Here is a 15663-nt window from a genome sequence, read left to right as displayed (position 1 = left end):
ATAGATAGATAGATAGATAGATAGATAGATAGATAGATAGATAGATAGATAGATAGATAGATAGATAGATAGATAGATAGATAGATAGATAGCATTACCAGGCCAACTCTCAAAAAAAGAGAGAAAATTTTAGCACATCTCTTAAATTATAAGAAATAAATGTGTAAAATCGCAGAAAAAGTGTATCTTACCTAATTACTCTGCTGTGTATTACATTTGGTATCTTTCCATCTACTGACTACTTTGTAGTAGTGGCTGATTCAGTTTACAATATGCCATAGTCCTGTTACATTGTAATTATAATTCAGAATACAATGGAATTTAGCATTTGAATAATAAACTGACAGTTTTAAATAAATTATTTGTAATGAAGAAATTTAAAATTCTATTCTTGGGAATTCTTCTCAAAAACTTTTTTAAAACCTTCTATTACATCCAACATGTAGGAAAGGATTGCATTATTTTTATTTTAGTTATTCATGTTAAGAGCATTCAATATTAGGCTAACTGTAAATGTCAATATGAAGAGTCCTGGAGTCCTTTTTGGCAATATATGAATTAAGTTTGATTGTATGATCGTAATGATCATAATGCAAATACGATCATAATGATAATGATAACGGGTTAGTTTGATTAACTTTTCTTGATTTGTTCTTGTTGTAGATATGATGGGTTGTAACAGTCATATGTGGATGAGTTTTATGTGATTATTCATGTGATTATTATTAGTAGTAGTAGTAGATGTATGTGTATGAAAGCACATGGTAAATGGCCTGTATTTGTATAGCGCTTTACTAGGACCCCAAAGCGCTTTACACATTCAGTCATCCACCCATTCACACACTGGTGATGGCAAGCTACATTGTTGGTATGCTTCGGTTGAACTTTGTTTCTGTATACAACAGTTTTGATAAAAAGACAGAGCTGTTAACGTTTGCACTGTGCCTGTGTTTATAGAGAGCCAGTTCAAGTATTGGATTTCCCTGATGCATCCTTGGAGATTTGTGACGCGTTAGCAGGAGCAGGTTTAAAAGTTAAATACAAGCGTCGCCTGTTAATCATTTATTCCTGCCTTTTCTTGCGTCACACTTCATGAAGTACAGTTCAGATGTGAGTGATGGAAAATATTGACCAATGAATAGTTAAATGAGACTTTTGACGCGTTTTAAGCTTCACTTTGGACCAATGACAATTGTGTTGTCGTAGGCTTAACCAATCAAAATTCAGGGGAGGCGTTTCATTCAAGGAGCGCGAACGGTTAAGGGGCTACGAGAAAATGGCGAATATGGAGTTTGGGTTTGCGGGTTACACTATATTGATACTTTAAGCACTTTTAAAAACCTGTAAATACGATAAGTGTGTTGCTTTTATGTCTTATCCGAGCGATAAACTTGTATGGCATACTGAAGCTGATTTTTACTTAAGATTAATGTGAGTCGTTTCAGCAAGCGTTATCATAGTTAGCTAGCGGAATGAGGTTAGCACAGAAACATAATGTTAGTTAACGTCAACTTCCTTTAGTTAAGGTCGTTGACGTCTGCATTTATTACATTTGATTAATACTGCCTATCGCTGAATTTGGGGATCTGTGGGCACTCTGCGTCTGCAGTTCACGGTATGGCTTTACATAATTTGGTTTTTGTTATCGATGTGGATTATGGAGATCACGATTCGGGCGATCAAATGGATGTCAGGGGTCATTTCGTGAAACGAGGAATATTAAACATTCTCTTACATTTCGGCTACAAATATGGATTTGAGAAAGTGCGATGGGGTTACAAGTTCTTTGACTCCAAGACTGCCCGCAACGCCAGTCTCATATCAAGAGTATCTGATTTCAAGGAGCTTCGGCACAAAATATTTGAGGACTTTGAGCAAGAGTTTGAAGCCAAATTTGATGTGAAGGAGAAAGCGTGCCCATCTCAACAGAAACAACGATCAAATCACTCGGTTTCGGTTCAAAATGCACTTAAAGAAACCCTATTGGACTTCCAGTGGGACAGACCAGACATCACGTCTCCTACTAAACTGTCCTTAAGGCCCAGGAAGTCGAGTCGCGGAGGAAGACCCAGTGTGTCTCATGAAGATGACATTTTAACTAACGAGAGGAATGTGGTGTTTATTGTCTCGCAGTGTCCACTTTCAAGGGCGCAGCTCGTGGACTACCTGTCTTTGAGAGACAATAGCCTTCCTACAGATGTGACAGACCACGTTATAGCCAAAGGACTTCAGGATATGCTGGTTCAGAGACAAGTTGTCCTCCACTGGATTGACTGTAGATCACACGTCCAGGTGAGTACAGTAGTGTTCAAAAGAGCATAACCAAACCACTGTCCAGTATCCACATCTGACAATAGTTGCCACAGTTAATACACTGCTACCAGCAAAGTGACAATGTTTTGAGTATACAGATGTCATACCTCAAGTTTAATAACAATAATGTAAATGTTATAATCTACAAGTTAGACATACTAACAATAAATTTCAGGGCTCATAGTGCAGACTATATGATTTTATGTTAGTAGTACTTTTGATACCAGAAAACAATCTACTTGATAATAATTCTACAAAAAGATCCTTTGCAAGCAATTTATGTAGTAGAAAATGCAATTTTACGAAGTATTTTGAACTACAGAATACTATATAATCAATTAATCAACATACATAAAGCTAGCATAAATGTTCAATTATCTTAACTATCATCAACCTAAATTTAAACTGATGATTAATACCATGGATCTAACCTAGTAGTGTCTGCTCTTCACCAGTCTAATGTAGTACATTACTGTAAAGTGTAGCACAGTACTGCAAACTGACTGGTTCAGCATGTACTAAAGTCCCTAGAATTTTCATAAAAAAATTATACCCACACAAGGATATTCACAACACCAATTCACTCACTTACATAATTTTGCACACCTCCAATGTCTGATTTAACAAAACAGCTATTTGAGTTATAACATAGCCCATGAGATTTACATTTTCAGCTGATCAAATATTACTTGGTTAGCAGTTCTTCTATTTTAAAATAATGTCTCATCTTCCTCTTCTGTCTTTTCTCTTTTTATATATATATCTTTTTCTGAGTGAACTTATCACACATAGACATTTTTTTTTCCATCATGGAAAATGCCATCACTGCACCTTTAGACAGATTGTGATCCAAACTCCACAGAAACAGCTTTGTTTGTTGTGATGTTAGTGGTTTTGAGATTAGTTATTCTGTTTCTACTCACTCCTATTCTGTAAAATTAGTCTGATGCTTAAGTGCTCTGACCACAACTTCATTGACTAATGCATATGAGCACATGACATGGATGGGAATGAAAAAAGTTTATGCTTAGGATGCAGTGTTAGTATTAAATTGTTTATCGGGCTTAATTATTCATTAATTGAACATCTGCTTTGACACCTGTCTGTAACTATGTGTGTTATTGCAGGTTATGAGGTGTGAGGACTATTTTGGCTGTGACAAGCTGTCTGAGGTCCTAGCTCAGATGGATGGCAGAATAATCCCTGTGGTTGCACTGCTGAACCTTTGTAGCGCTCAACAGCCCAACTCAGGATTCATGAGGGAGTCTTTTGCATTCAAGTCCAGCATTGGATACCTGTTGTCTTCTGAACAACACTACCGCCTGGCTTTTCCTGTTATAGGAGGTGTCCTGCAGTGGCAGCAAGGTTAGTAGCCAGAGGAGATCTCTTCAACAAACTAAAAGCATTCATAATTATTACCAAATATCCCTCTGTGCAGAAGCACAATGTTTTTGTGCTTGAATTAAACATTGGGTGTAAGCATATCTACATCCAGATGATGGAAAAGTAGTTGCAATTCTTACGGCAAAACAAGCAATTAATTATTTTAACGGCGTGTTAACATGCAGTAAATAATGTGGCAACTGATGTGAGCTAAAAGGAGTTTATCTTTAACATGCTTAATTTCAAAGCTGAGAATAGCCTGCAAAAATTCACTTGTGATATTTTTCACTAAACCAGGTGAAGTGACACAGAGCTGTGGTGTCATGATGGAGCCAGTGACTCGAAGACAGAAGCTTCTCCCAGAATCTGTCAAAATGTCCTTAAAAGAAGTTCTGAAAGGCTGGGATGCTTCATCACTGATGCAGACCTCCACAGAGTCGTGGGTGATTCATGGTTCCAGTAGTGGTGACCAGGGAGCTGGTGCATTCCAGCATCTCTTAATGGATCTATCTACTCATGCTCTGCACGTGGTGAGACTCGAAACACAATGGTTCTGTTTTACACAATTTGTAAAAAAAAAAAAATTTCTTGGTTTTTTTTTTTTTGGCCGTGCTGATTCTGATTGTGTAAAGTTGTGCAGATGAAAACACCAACACTATAATCCAGATTCAGCCTTTCAGAGCTTTTGAGTAAAGGTTGGTTTAGATGGATAGGTTTGGACTGGCATTTTTGCATTGCAAAATCTGTGGTTTCCACAGAATGAGATTGTTTTTGTGGCTGTAGCAAGACTTTGCATGCTGACCTGCTTGTGAACACATGTATGTGTATAAAAGGACCCGAACCTATGCTTTGTTTAATGAATTAATACAAAATATATGTACTTGGTCACAATAAATAACCAGGTAATATTAAGCTGCCAATAAGTTCCCTTAAGATCTACTGTTGCCCACTGCATTTCACTATGCAGGTAGAATGTGTCTGATTTCCAAAAGACATATGTTTTGCATTGAGGTTGCCACATGATAAACCTGATCAGAAGCTGATCAGAAAGCTTAGAATTGTTGTTATTGAAAATGTTGTCCATGTGCAATTGTAAAAAGCTGAATCTTCATCTTGTACTGTCTTATACTCTATACTGTACTGTATGCATTTATTGATCTGCTTATTTTCTTCTTCTTTTTTGTTTTTCTCTCTCGGTCTTCTTGTTACCCCAGCTTGCTGAGGTGAATGACAATGGGCTTCTGTGCTCGGCTGTGCTCTCTCCACTATCATACTCTACAGCTCTGCTCTCCATTCTCCAGCCTGTAATCGCGCAGTCTAACCAGCGACTGACCACTGAAGTCATTACCCCTGCCTTGTCTGAAACCTCTGCTGACCTTCCAGACATTGTGAACAGTGTTCTGGGAGTAGTGTATGACATCATGAAGCAGGATGGTGATAGTGTTAATGGTAGGAATAGGATCAAGGCTGTTTGATATCATGTCCACTCATTTATTTAGTGTTTTTTCAAGAGAGTATTACATGATGTTTTAACTGTAAAATATCTTTTAAATATATATTTTTTAAACTGTCTGTAAATGTATTAATAAATGCAAAAAGAAAGTAGATCCACAATCCATTAATTTCATCATTATGGGTTAATGGGTGTACAATTGACAATCTTAATACTTTTAAACTAATAATATTTTTAAGAAAAGATCAAAATCAAGCTCTGTATCAATCTAATTTTAATCTTGTTTATCTTATCTGTCAAATATTGGAAATGTTATTTTCAGTATCTGCATTTTTAGGTTGTTGACATTGTTGTGATTGTTTATTTCTAAGACCAGTTAAAGGAGAATCCCATTCCTGAGTGGGCTCAGCAGGAATTCAGCCACAGTCCACCAGCACCAAACATGTTGGAGACTTGGTTCTCTCAGTCAGACTATTCTGGAGTGAGCTCTCATTTAATGGAGTCCATGAGGTACAAGAACTCAAAAATCTCATATTTTCTGTTATAGCGCTTTTGAAAAGCTTATCTATGTATCAAGTTATTAAATAGTGTAGCTTTTGTATAATATTTCAACATAGAATAATAAAAAGCCTATAAGCCTTTGGTTATAATGTCCTCCTCACACTGTTGAACAGGTTGCTACATGCAGTACCGGAGGAGAGAGAAGAGGAGAACTTACCTGCACTGCAGCAGGAACTCCTTAGTGGTCTGGCTGAAATATACCAATCATCCCAGGACTCAGAAAAGAGGGGAAAGAAATGTAAGCGAATATCTTAATTTTTTCCCCTTTTTTTGTGAAGATCACAAACTGTGGATAATCATAAAACTCAAATTTTAAGATTATCCAAAACACTAATATCATTTTAATGTTTTTCTCATACATAGTCATGAACGTCAGATATTTTTTTTCCTAAATAATTTCTTGTCGATATCTATAGGTGGCGCCCACCGCACACCAGTGAAACAGAAGATGAAGACCATGAGTCGTTCCTTGCAGATGCTAAATGTGGCACGCTTGAATGTAAAAGCCCAAAAGAACCAGGCTGAGTCTGAGCAGCTTGGAACTGAGGGTAGGGAAGCAGACAGAACAGGGAAGAGACGGTCAAGTGACAGGAACAAACCTGGAGTAGCAAATGTGATCAGTACGTGCACCTTTTCTGTTAAACCTTACTATACTCTTCGACTCCAATGTTCACTTTTATTGAGTTTGTTGTATGAAATTGTCTCTGCAAGAAAGAAAATGTATACATTTCCCAAAATGTCAGTTGAACTACTTACTTTACTACCTACTTGCTTGTGTTACAAAGCTTTGTGCAGCCTGTTATGAAAATACTGTTTCTCTTTTATTTTTAAGATAAAACCTAAGCTAGCATCATTTTCCGGGTGATGCGATAATATTTTTTATTGAGACTATTAGATCTCAGTAGTTTTTTAAACTGTAGGTCACTGTATATTGGAGCTCTCTGAGACGGAACTTTTTAGTGAGTGTTTCTTGATTATGTCTGATCACTGGTTTTCCTCATCCAAGGCCCAATACTGCTTGTAGTATTTGCTTCATTTCAGGAAAATAAGTCATCTTATAATAAGTATCTTTGTCCTTGAGGGAGACACTGAATCCCACTTTGCTCCTAGTGCACCAATAGATTAAATATGCACAAGTGAAAAGTTCTTATATCTTTACCAGATGAAGAGATTGTGCTTTTGAGATTGGAGTTCCTAAATGTTTTAACTCCCTCCGTAATGACTTAAGAACTGATTTTTGGCTTTTAATTTGGACCGATTTTTCATTTTTCTTTTTAGTCTTATTATGAAACACTTTATGATGATTTTTTTCTTACTTCGAATAGTCAAGTAATGTATCTTCTCCCTTCTCCTAGGTTTTAAAAGTGAGTCAGAACTGCTGTCCCATCTGAAGTCCAGTTATGAGAAGTTTATGGCAGAGAGAGAGGAGTCTGTCTTTATGGGTGTTCAGCAGCTTGTTTCTTCTGTAAAGGCCTTCCTTGCAGCAGAATCAGATTGGGAGGTGAGACAGACGATGCTTCTAAATGAATAATAGATACAGAAAAACTTACATTTTGATTTCAGTAAAATAAATGCTATATTTTGGTTAAATCACCTGATGAAAACTTCATTACAATATGCAAGATGTTCACTTTAGGTCAAAGAATGCAAAATGCTGATAGAAGATGGAAGAATCTTTGAAATATCATGGGAATATAATGCATAAACTAGGCCAGTGGGGGATCTGAACTGTGATTATTAAGTTCTATGTTTTCTTTTTAGGCAAAGACCTCCTTCCTTGTTCAACAGCATCTCCTCAAGACCAGCAAGTCAATCAGACAACTCTATGGAACGGCTGCTGATGTTGATAGTAAAGTCAGGGAGTGAGTGGTTTCCAAGTTTTACCTTGGGGACAACCTGTGTCTCCATCTGTCTGAATAATAAAGTTTCTGTTCAAGTCATTAATATTTAGCTGTCAGTAACACAAGCTGTTTATTCTAGGTGCCAGCTGCAAGTGGTGCTAAGGCTGGAGCTGTGCAGACTTTTCTCCACAGAGCAGTCAGACTCACTGGATGTTGGTCAGATGGCAGAGGAGGTAAGATGATCATGGCTTAGACTTTTATGCAGTGAGGTCTCCTTTGTAATTAATACAAACATGGAAAAGGCTGTGACTACAATGTATATGATTTTTTTTCAAGCAGAGCAAAATACCTTCTACCATCATGATGATTTTTAAAAAAGCTCTTTATTTAAAGGTGACTATTGTTCGAGCTGTTGGACTAACACAGTATGTGCCATTAATTGTGGCAGTAATCTGAATATAAAACAGTATTTCCAGTTATATTGAAATGTTCTGTCTTTTGATACACTTTTTGTCAGTCACTTCAAATTGAGTAAAATTTAACTTTAATTCATGTAAAATACAATCCCTGTGCTTCAGGTGGCTGAAATGCTTCGAATAATCTCCCTGACCAGAGACCCAGTTTTCCTAACGAGGTTCCTTCAAGATGAAGTCATGCCAGGGTAAGGCTTCAGAAATAATTTTTTTTATTGTATTTTCAAAATAAGCAATACAACTATTTTTCCTGCTGAAAGACAAAGCAGCATTAATAACTTTTGTTCAAGTCGAGAATAAAGTCACAAATAAAAGTGCCTCAGATAAATTGAATTTCTGTAATTTTGTAGGCATATTTAATGATTATACTTTTACGCAAAAAAAGCTAAGCCAAGGTCGGCTTACTGCATCACACAAAACATGTTTTGTTTTGGGATTTGTTTGTTTTTTGTATGATTTCAAATGAGCCAGTTTCTCACTTGCAGTTGTAAGAATCTAACAATAGTGTTTTTGGATTGTGGCAGGTTCCTGACCGCAATCCCCAGAGTGCTTGCAGAAATCTACCACAGTCTGGGCACACAGCTTCCTGAAGTTTTGCTGGCAGTCTTGCCTCCAGACTTCTTCAGTGATGACTCGGTAGCCAAGGACAGCATTTCTCCTTCAGCCTCTTCACTTCCCCTGTCTGCACAGTGCCTGGTTTCAGATGACAAAGATGGACTACAGGACCTGCGGAACCGCTCAGGCAACAAAAAGAGGTGAGGAGGACGTTTAAAAGACTCTTCTATTATAGACAATCTGGGAGGACTTTAAATTACAAATAATCTTAGATGCTACAATAAGAAGTGGCATTTGAGTGAAATATTTTGTTTTCATTTCACTGGACTGGAATCATAATCAAGTATTTTTAAAGTGCCCAGAAGTATGCACAGAATGTAATGGGGGTTTTGTTTTTGTTTGTTTGTTAGGAGTGGGATGCTGACTCGCCATCGCAGCATGACAGAATCATCACAGAGTCTTCGGCAAATAGAGATCCCCAAAAAGGCTACAAGAGCTGTAAGATAAACACTTCTGCTGTCTCTACTTAATATAAAACCTTGATCAACTTTCTGAACCAACTGTCTGAACCTCTCTAATTGCAGAGTTGGCCTGTCTGAAATAGAAAAAAATCCCAATAATTTTTTGATTCATTTTAATCCATGCCTTTGTGGAAACATGTTTTTCATGCAGTTAGCAGTGTGTGCTACTCTGCTTCTTTGTTGGGCTTTAAATAGCCAAAATTTTAAAAAAAAAAATTCACAATGCTGAATTAATCTGAGCCTTTTCTTGAACAAAGTCCTCATCTTTTGAGCATTATGGTATGTCCTTTTGGGTGTCATGTTCGCTCATGGTCGAGTTTTCATTAGGGTTTTTTGTTGTCAGTGATTCTTTTATCTCGCTCACACTCCTAATGTACAGCTGTTTTTAGCTGCAGTACCCCAAGCACATGTGCTGCTGTTTCCACCTATGCTTTGTCCACCAACCCGACATGATTAATTGCATTCTAGCCACATGAATGGTTTAGCGCACTGCTGTTTAAGTCACTGGATTGTCGTGTTTCGTGTCGAGTTCTCTCCACTTTATATTGACCACGTCTTGTATTTCAATTGAGGAAAACTATCTTTATCATTTTATCACCCAGCCTTATGGCCATTGAGAGAAATGTTGTGGATGTTACTTGGACTGTCTGATTTGTTAAACTGTATTTTTGGTGAAGATAGCCACCCACTATAAACAATGGTGGTGTAATTTGCTCATAATTTTCTTTATCTCATCCACCTGATTTCTGCTTCTTCTTTTTTTCTTTTTTTTAGTCGAAATCAAAGGGTCGTGTATCTTTGGATAAACCGGTTGAGGAATCACATCCCGCAAAACAGGAAACACAAGGTATGTCCTTTTGTTACCGGTACATCTTTCTTGATCACGTATAACTTGCCTATTCCACCCTCAAAACTATTCCCAGATCACATGTTAACCAACCAACCCAGTGGCATCACATTGAGTACAGACACAATATGGTATTAAACATGTTCTAAAAACTTTAACTTTATGCACTTATTTCTTAAATCCAGCTCCACAGACAGTGTTAAATCTAGATCAGTTTTTGAGAGCAGGGCTCCTTGGTGTAAATTAGCCTGGTTACATGTATTGTTTCATGCACACTAATACCTCTTGACATTAAAAAAAAAAAAAAAAGAGATGAGTGTTAAACACCTAGATTGTGCTAATTCTCAGAGGTGACCAAGGTTAGAAGAAACCTCTTCAACCAAGAGATTGTTTCCCCTTCAAAGAAAGCCAAGCTACAAAGGAGCTGCTCTGTGTCTGCTGTGGAAGGAGTGAAACGCAAGCGATCCCATGAACCTGAAGGTAGAAGATTAATTTAAATACGTATTGTAATAATTGTCCATGACTTCCTGTCACAGTTATTCCTATTTTTAAGCTACTTTAATGTTTTCCAAATATTTTTTTGTGTTCAGAGAGGCACAGGCTTCTTACCAAAAAAGTGTGTGAGACTCCCCTCCACAAGCAAGTGTCTAGTCGTCTACTACACAGGCAGAAAATTGGAAGGTATGTTTCTGTTAATGCAATTAATATTTTTACTTGCCATACCTTTATTTTAAATTTAATCAGACCTGAAGTACGTAGTAACTCAGGTTATTTATTTTTTGTGAAGAAAACCTGTCCTAACTGAGGAGTGCATTGTGGAAGAATCACCAGTGAAACCTTCAGAAGGTATTTTGCTAATACCAAGTTGTTGTTGTTGTTTTGTTTTTCTACTTAAATAACATTTACACAAATGCATGATTTATAATTGTATATGTATGTAAACTAAGTCAGTTTTATATATACAATTTCACCTTGTGCTTTTTCTTTATACCTGGTTCTTTTCTTGATTAAAGACAGCAGGAATTCTGAGTAAAAAATATTTACATATATATTTGAATATTTAATTTAACAGAAATAACTTCAAAGATCCACAATAATTTTGTGTGTATCAATTAGACAGTCTGTTTTGTATCGTTTTGCTGCTTTGGATATTTTCGTAAGATTGTAATTTTACACAACTCACACTTTCCATATAGACCATAAACTCAATACATCATTGTCCTTTGGTTCTGTGTTAGATCTAAGAAGGAGCCCAAGAATAAAGAAGTTCGCTCGGAGACACTCAAGCACTTTCTATTCAAGTTCTCAGCCTCGTTCCCGCAACCTGGACCAGGCTCTCTCTGCATCCCAGCTTAGTCTGAGTGATGGCAAAATATGTGGGGTTAATGTAAAAACAGTTCGGTCTCCCATGCGTCTTCTTTTTGGAGCTGCTGAGTCTCCCAGTCATTCTAACCAGTCAGGTGCAACCAGGCCCAGCAGGTCACGGTTATCCACAGACTCAAGCGTCTTTGAGGTAACTTCTCAATTTAATAATCAGTGTGTCATCCTAATGTGCTGCAATTTGAGATGATTACTAAAGATCAGCTTTTTTCAAGTGTGTTCATGTGATCTGAGAGCAAATTCTAAAACGTATTTTTGATCTTTTTAGACTCCAGACAAAACCGCAAAATCACCCAACAAACGAGGGAGGGCCAGTATTGCAAACACGACTCCAAAAACACCTAGGACTCCTCAGACCCCTAAATCCCCCAAGACCCCACCTTCAACCAGGACACATGTTTTGTCACTTGCAGAGAGTCCTGAGGTAGCTAGCACTAGTGGACTTGGTATGTCTCTGAGGGGCACTCCTTTCAGATCTCCAGCCAAAAAGCCTTTTGTTCCAGAGACACCTACAAAGCAAAACCCCATAAGGAGCCCTCTGAAGGGTATTCTCAGGACTCCAGTCAAGGCTTTGATTGAAGGATGCACCTCTACTGATTTACATCTGATCCACAGCCCAATTTCCAGGACTCCCAGGAAGAGTGTCACGTGGTCTCCCTCTCCACAGAAATGTAGGATAGTGGAGAAGAGTGCTAATTTTAAAGTGCCACAGTCACCGAGTATTACATCTCACAGTTCTCTGAGACTGGTGACATCCAGTAAGTTCAGCAGTCCTGTCAAAAGCACAAACACTAAAAGAGACATTTTCAAGACCCCAGAAAAGACGTGTCAGGTACACCTAGTAAGAGTATCAGAAAATGCGCATAGTAGCTGTTTGACTCCAGAACAAAATCGAGGGTCTTCTGTAAAACCTCACTCCAGTTTTAAAACACCAGGAAAAGGGGATGCTGTTCTGGTTGAACCTCAAGCTAAAACCACACCCCCACCAGAACACCACCTTTTCACTCACCCGGACACTACAAGTCAAAATAAAACGCCTAGTCCAACTCACCAAATGGTTACTCGTTCTGGGCGAACTCCAGGTAAAAGTTCAAACACTGCTTCACCATATAATCCTGAAGTTTCACCACTTTTAGATGCCACTCTTTCAGATAGCTCAGATGCCTCAGCAAAGTCTCCACCAAAGTTCTTAACAAGAAGAAAGTCTGATCAAGGGGGTAAAACAACTACACGTGTGTTAAGGTCCCAGTCTAATGAGAGTTTGCAGTCAGACCCAAAGGAAGAGGCGCAGACTAAGGCCTCGCAGTCCACTGCAAGTGACGCTAGTTCTCATACTGATTCTCAGCAATCTTCTCATGGTACCTCTGGAACCACAGATGATGATAGTATTGACATAGTTGATGCAGCCATTGTAAAAACAGAGTTTAGCGGAGGTCTCAAGATGAACATTAGCTTTACACGGAAGCCTTCACTGTCAAGTGAAGACTTTGTGTCAAACACTGTCTCTGCTAAACCACGTGTCCCATCCCATAACACACCAAGCCGGAGTTACGGCTTCCGTCAGACACCTGATCGGCAGCAGAGGGAGGCTGCTGCTCGTTTAGGATACGGAAATGATTCACCTCGATTTTCAACCCCTAGAGGCTCAGCAAGACATGGCCGCCAAAAGGGCACAGGTACGCCAAATCCTCTTACCTACCAAGTAGAACTGGAAATGCAAAAATCAGGACTTCCCAAGCTAAAAATTAAACGCACAGATTCCACGAATGCAGGAGAGTTTGTCTCAGATGGAAGTCCTCGATCAGGAGCGCAAAGCCCCGTAGTAGGTGTGAAACCTCAGTTTGAAAGCCCCTTGGCCTTATTTTCCAAATACCGAGATCCCGGATGCATGTCACCATCTGTCTGTGCTCATGTAACCCCAGCCAAGGGCACACCCGGGAAAGGTGGAAGCGTCCAGACTTACATCTGCCAGTCTTACACACCTACGCACCATCCTGCCTTGTCACCAGTAACTGCAGAGACTGTCCCCCTGACTCCTTCACCTCAAAGTGCTGGTAAAGTGACCCCAGAAAACCTTAACAGCTGGCCTCGCAGGAAAAGAGCTCAGATTAGTGTGTTAGGAGGCAAAGATCGTGGCCTGAAGGGGGAGCCTCAGCTTGAGGAGCTCCTGGAGGAGGCTGAACTTGGAGTTAGTAGGTTGCGGGACATTGAGGATACTGATGAGCCTTTGGACAACAAAGCTAAATCATTAGCTCTGACTTCCAAACAATCCCCTCCAGTTGGATCAGATGCGTCTCCTCTTTCTCCACTGGAAGAGTTGTACTGGATGGAAAAGCTGGCTGAGTGCACGGACTCTCACAGGGCTGAAAACGAAACCGGCTGGGCATCTCAAAATGAAGATAGCATATCAGGTAAGCCATGGTTTATGCATTTTTGTATTGTATGCTTTAAATATATAAGTTTTGTGTTCTAAATTTTTGAGATTATGCATGGAGAGTTGCAACTGATTTATAGTTTAATTTAATGATTTATTTAGTGAGTAATTTAGTGGTTTTACTGGATAAACAAATTTCAGCGATTTAAAAGGTCTTTCATTTGATTTATGAGCCTGAGCTTCAGTATTTCAATTAGAATATTTACTCTTTTCATTGCTTATTTATTACAGAGAATTTAGTGATCACACTGTTTTGTTTTTTAAATGATTGCATGAAGTCATATGAATGAAATCCATCACAAAGTGTCTGATTTTGCCATTTTCTGCAGCAGTGACTCCTCCCAGCTCAAAGGTGCGAAAGCCAGTGTCTGCCAGTGGTATTTTGGCCCTTACCCAGTCCCCATTGTTGTTCAAGGGCAAAACAGGTTCTGCCAGTAAGAGAACACCAAATTTTAGAGGTAAGTTGTACATTGTTATAAAACCTTTTTTGTTTTTTGTATTTATTGTTCAAGGCACCATCTATTTTCATTACTCTCACATTTTCAATATGCCGTAAAGGCTCTTCTGTTGTCTTTTCAGTAGGATTTTATCGGCTCATTCTTTTCAAGGATTTTAGTTCATGAGCCACAGGCAACCTAATTTGATTTAAAGTGGGATTGACCAGAAAAGCATTGTGTCATAACTCATAAAACATCTCTTTTCCTAAAATATATGGCAAACTGTATTCTTTCCATAATGTTTTCAGAAGAAGCTGCATCAGAGAGGACAGAAATTGATGGAGTGGACCTGTCTCCCTTCAGCCAACCAAAGAAGCGCTCAAACACAGGAAAGACCTACAGCAGGAAGAGACTAATTCACTGAGTTACAAAGGAAAGTGGCCAACAAAGCAGAAAGTTTGTCCATTCTATGCTTAACTCTGAAGCTGAGCCTTTTGATGACAGATCTGAAACAGGTCTTTAAAGCACCACTTGAAAATGTTTTGTTTTTTTTTTTTTTACATGAAAAAATGTTCCATTCAATCAGCTCTCTCGGCACTTTTGATCTGGACATTTTCTCTTCCAACCCGTGGGATAGGTTAAGACTTTGGTTTCAAACCGAGCTGAAAGTTGTGCCATTTTGCCAAGACTTTAAAACTTGCCTTTTCTGTTCCTTTAGTCATTTTAAAATACCCACTTGGGTGTTTCTGAAGCTAAAACCTAGAAAACAGGTTTGCATTGCATATCATTGTTCAACATGTGTAATTAATTATTTTATAATCAATTCAGAGCTTTTAATTTGCTATTGTAAATATGTTCTTGTGTATTTATTAGTTGTATACTTTTTTTTTTAAAAAATAAAAGGAACAATTTTAACAGTTTGTAAATAAGTTGTTAAAGTCTTGTAAATAAATATAAATTTCTTAATGATTTGGAAGCTACATATGTATTTTGTGTCTTGTACCTTCTTATCATTTGAGTATTTGCAGGATATAGTCAACCTATTCAGTAAGACAAACTAAAACCTTACCGAACTTTACTCTGCAGGCTTCATTGTCTTTGACTGTCACCATAATAAATAATTTTATCAGCTGCCAGCAAATAAAAGCAAACCTGGTGTTATCTCTTAAGTTTCAAAGGTCACTGCTCTAAAACCATAAAACTGAGTGCATTCAGTAAGGGGTACAAAAAGTAAGGAAGAATGTTCTAATAAATCTATATAATTGACTTCATTTTGTAATCATCTTCTCAGGAGTATATGTTGGTGTGAATGTTATTTATTTTTTTTAATCCTCTGTTAATTGAAATGCTTCGTTAGCTCCTTCAAAGCCCCATAAATGGCACACTTCTTCGTCCTGTGTTTGTGTAGCAGTTCAGATAGCTACCACAAGTAGAAAGTACACTCCACTAGCTGATCAGCTGTGGC

General features: G+C 38.1%; 1 protein-coding gene across 3 annotated transcripts; it reads left to right on the top strand.

Annotated features, from left to right (window-relative positions):
* The first annotated feature begins 1255 nt into the window (after window positions 1-1255).
* On the top strand, window positions 1256-15168 carry ticrr (TopBP1-interacting, checkpoint, and replication regulator). 3 transcript variants are annotated; one of them, XM_005731479.1, is made up of 21 exons: window positions 1256-2292; window positions 3441-3678; window positions 3994-4226; window positions 4911-5145; window positions 5521-5659; window positions 5824-5948; window positions 6127-6330; window positions 7066-7211; window positions 7472-7572; window positions 7691-7784; window positions 8130-8212; window positions 8549-8779; window positions 8990-9077; window positions 9875-9947; window positions 10296-10427; window positions 10538-10628; window positions 10735-10793; window positions 11186-11460; window positions 11596-13738; window positions 14094-14219; window positions 14507-15168. In XM_005731479.1, exons 1-21 carry the CDS (start codon window positions 1618-1620, stop codon window positions 14620-14622), a joined length of 5607 nt encoding a protein of 1868 aa, XP_005731536.1. In that variant the 5' UTR covers window positions 1256-1617; the 3' UTR covers window positions 14623-15168. The 3 variants fall into 3 exon arrangements, with proteins under 3 accessions (XP_005731536.1, XP_005731537.1, XP_005731535.1); XM_005731480.1 differs by having other exon boundaries at window positions 14091-14219; window positions 14510-15168; XM_005731478.1 differs by having other exon boundaries at window positions 14091-14219.
* The last annotated feature ends 495 nt before the right edge of the window (window positions 15169-15663 follow it).

This window comes from Pundamilia nyererei, unplaced genomic scaffold (genome assembly GCF_000239375.1).
Source record: "Pundamilia nyererei isolate P.nyererei 1_Seehausen unplaced genomic scaffold, PunNye1.0 scaffold00043, whole genome shotgun sequence".
Lineage (NCBI taxonomy): Eukaryota > Metazoa > Chordata > Actinopteri > Cichliformes > Cichlidae > Pundamilia > Pundamilia nyererei.
The sequence above is the reverse complement of the archived record's forward strand: the minus strand, read 5'-3'. Positions and strand labels throughout refer to the sequence as shown.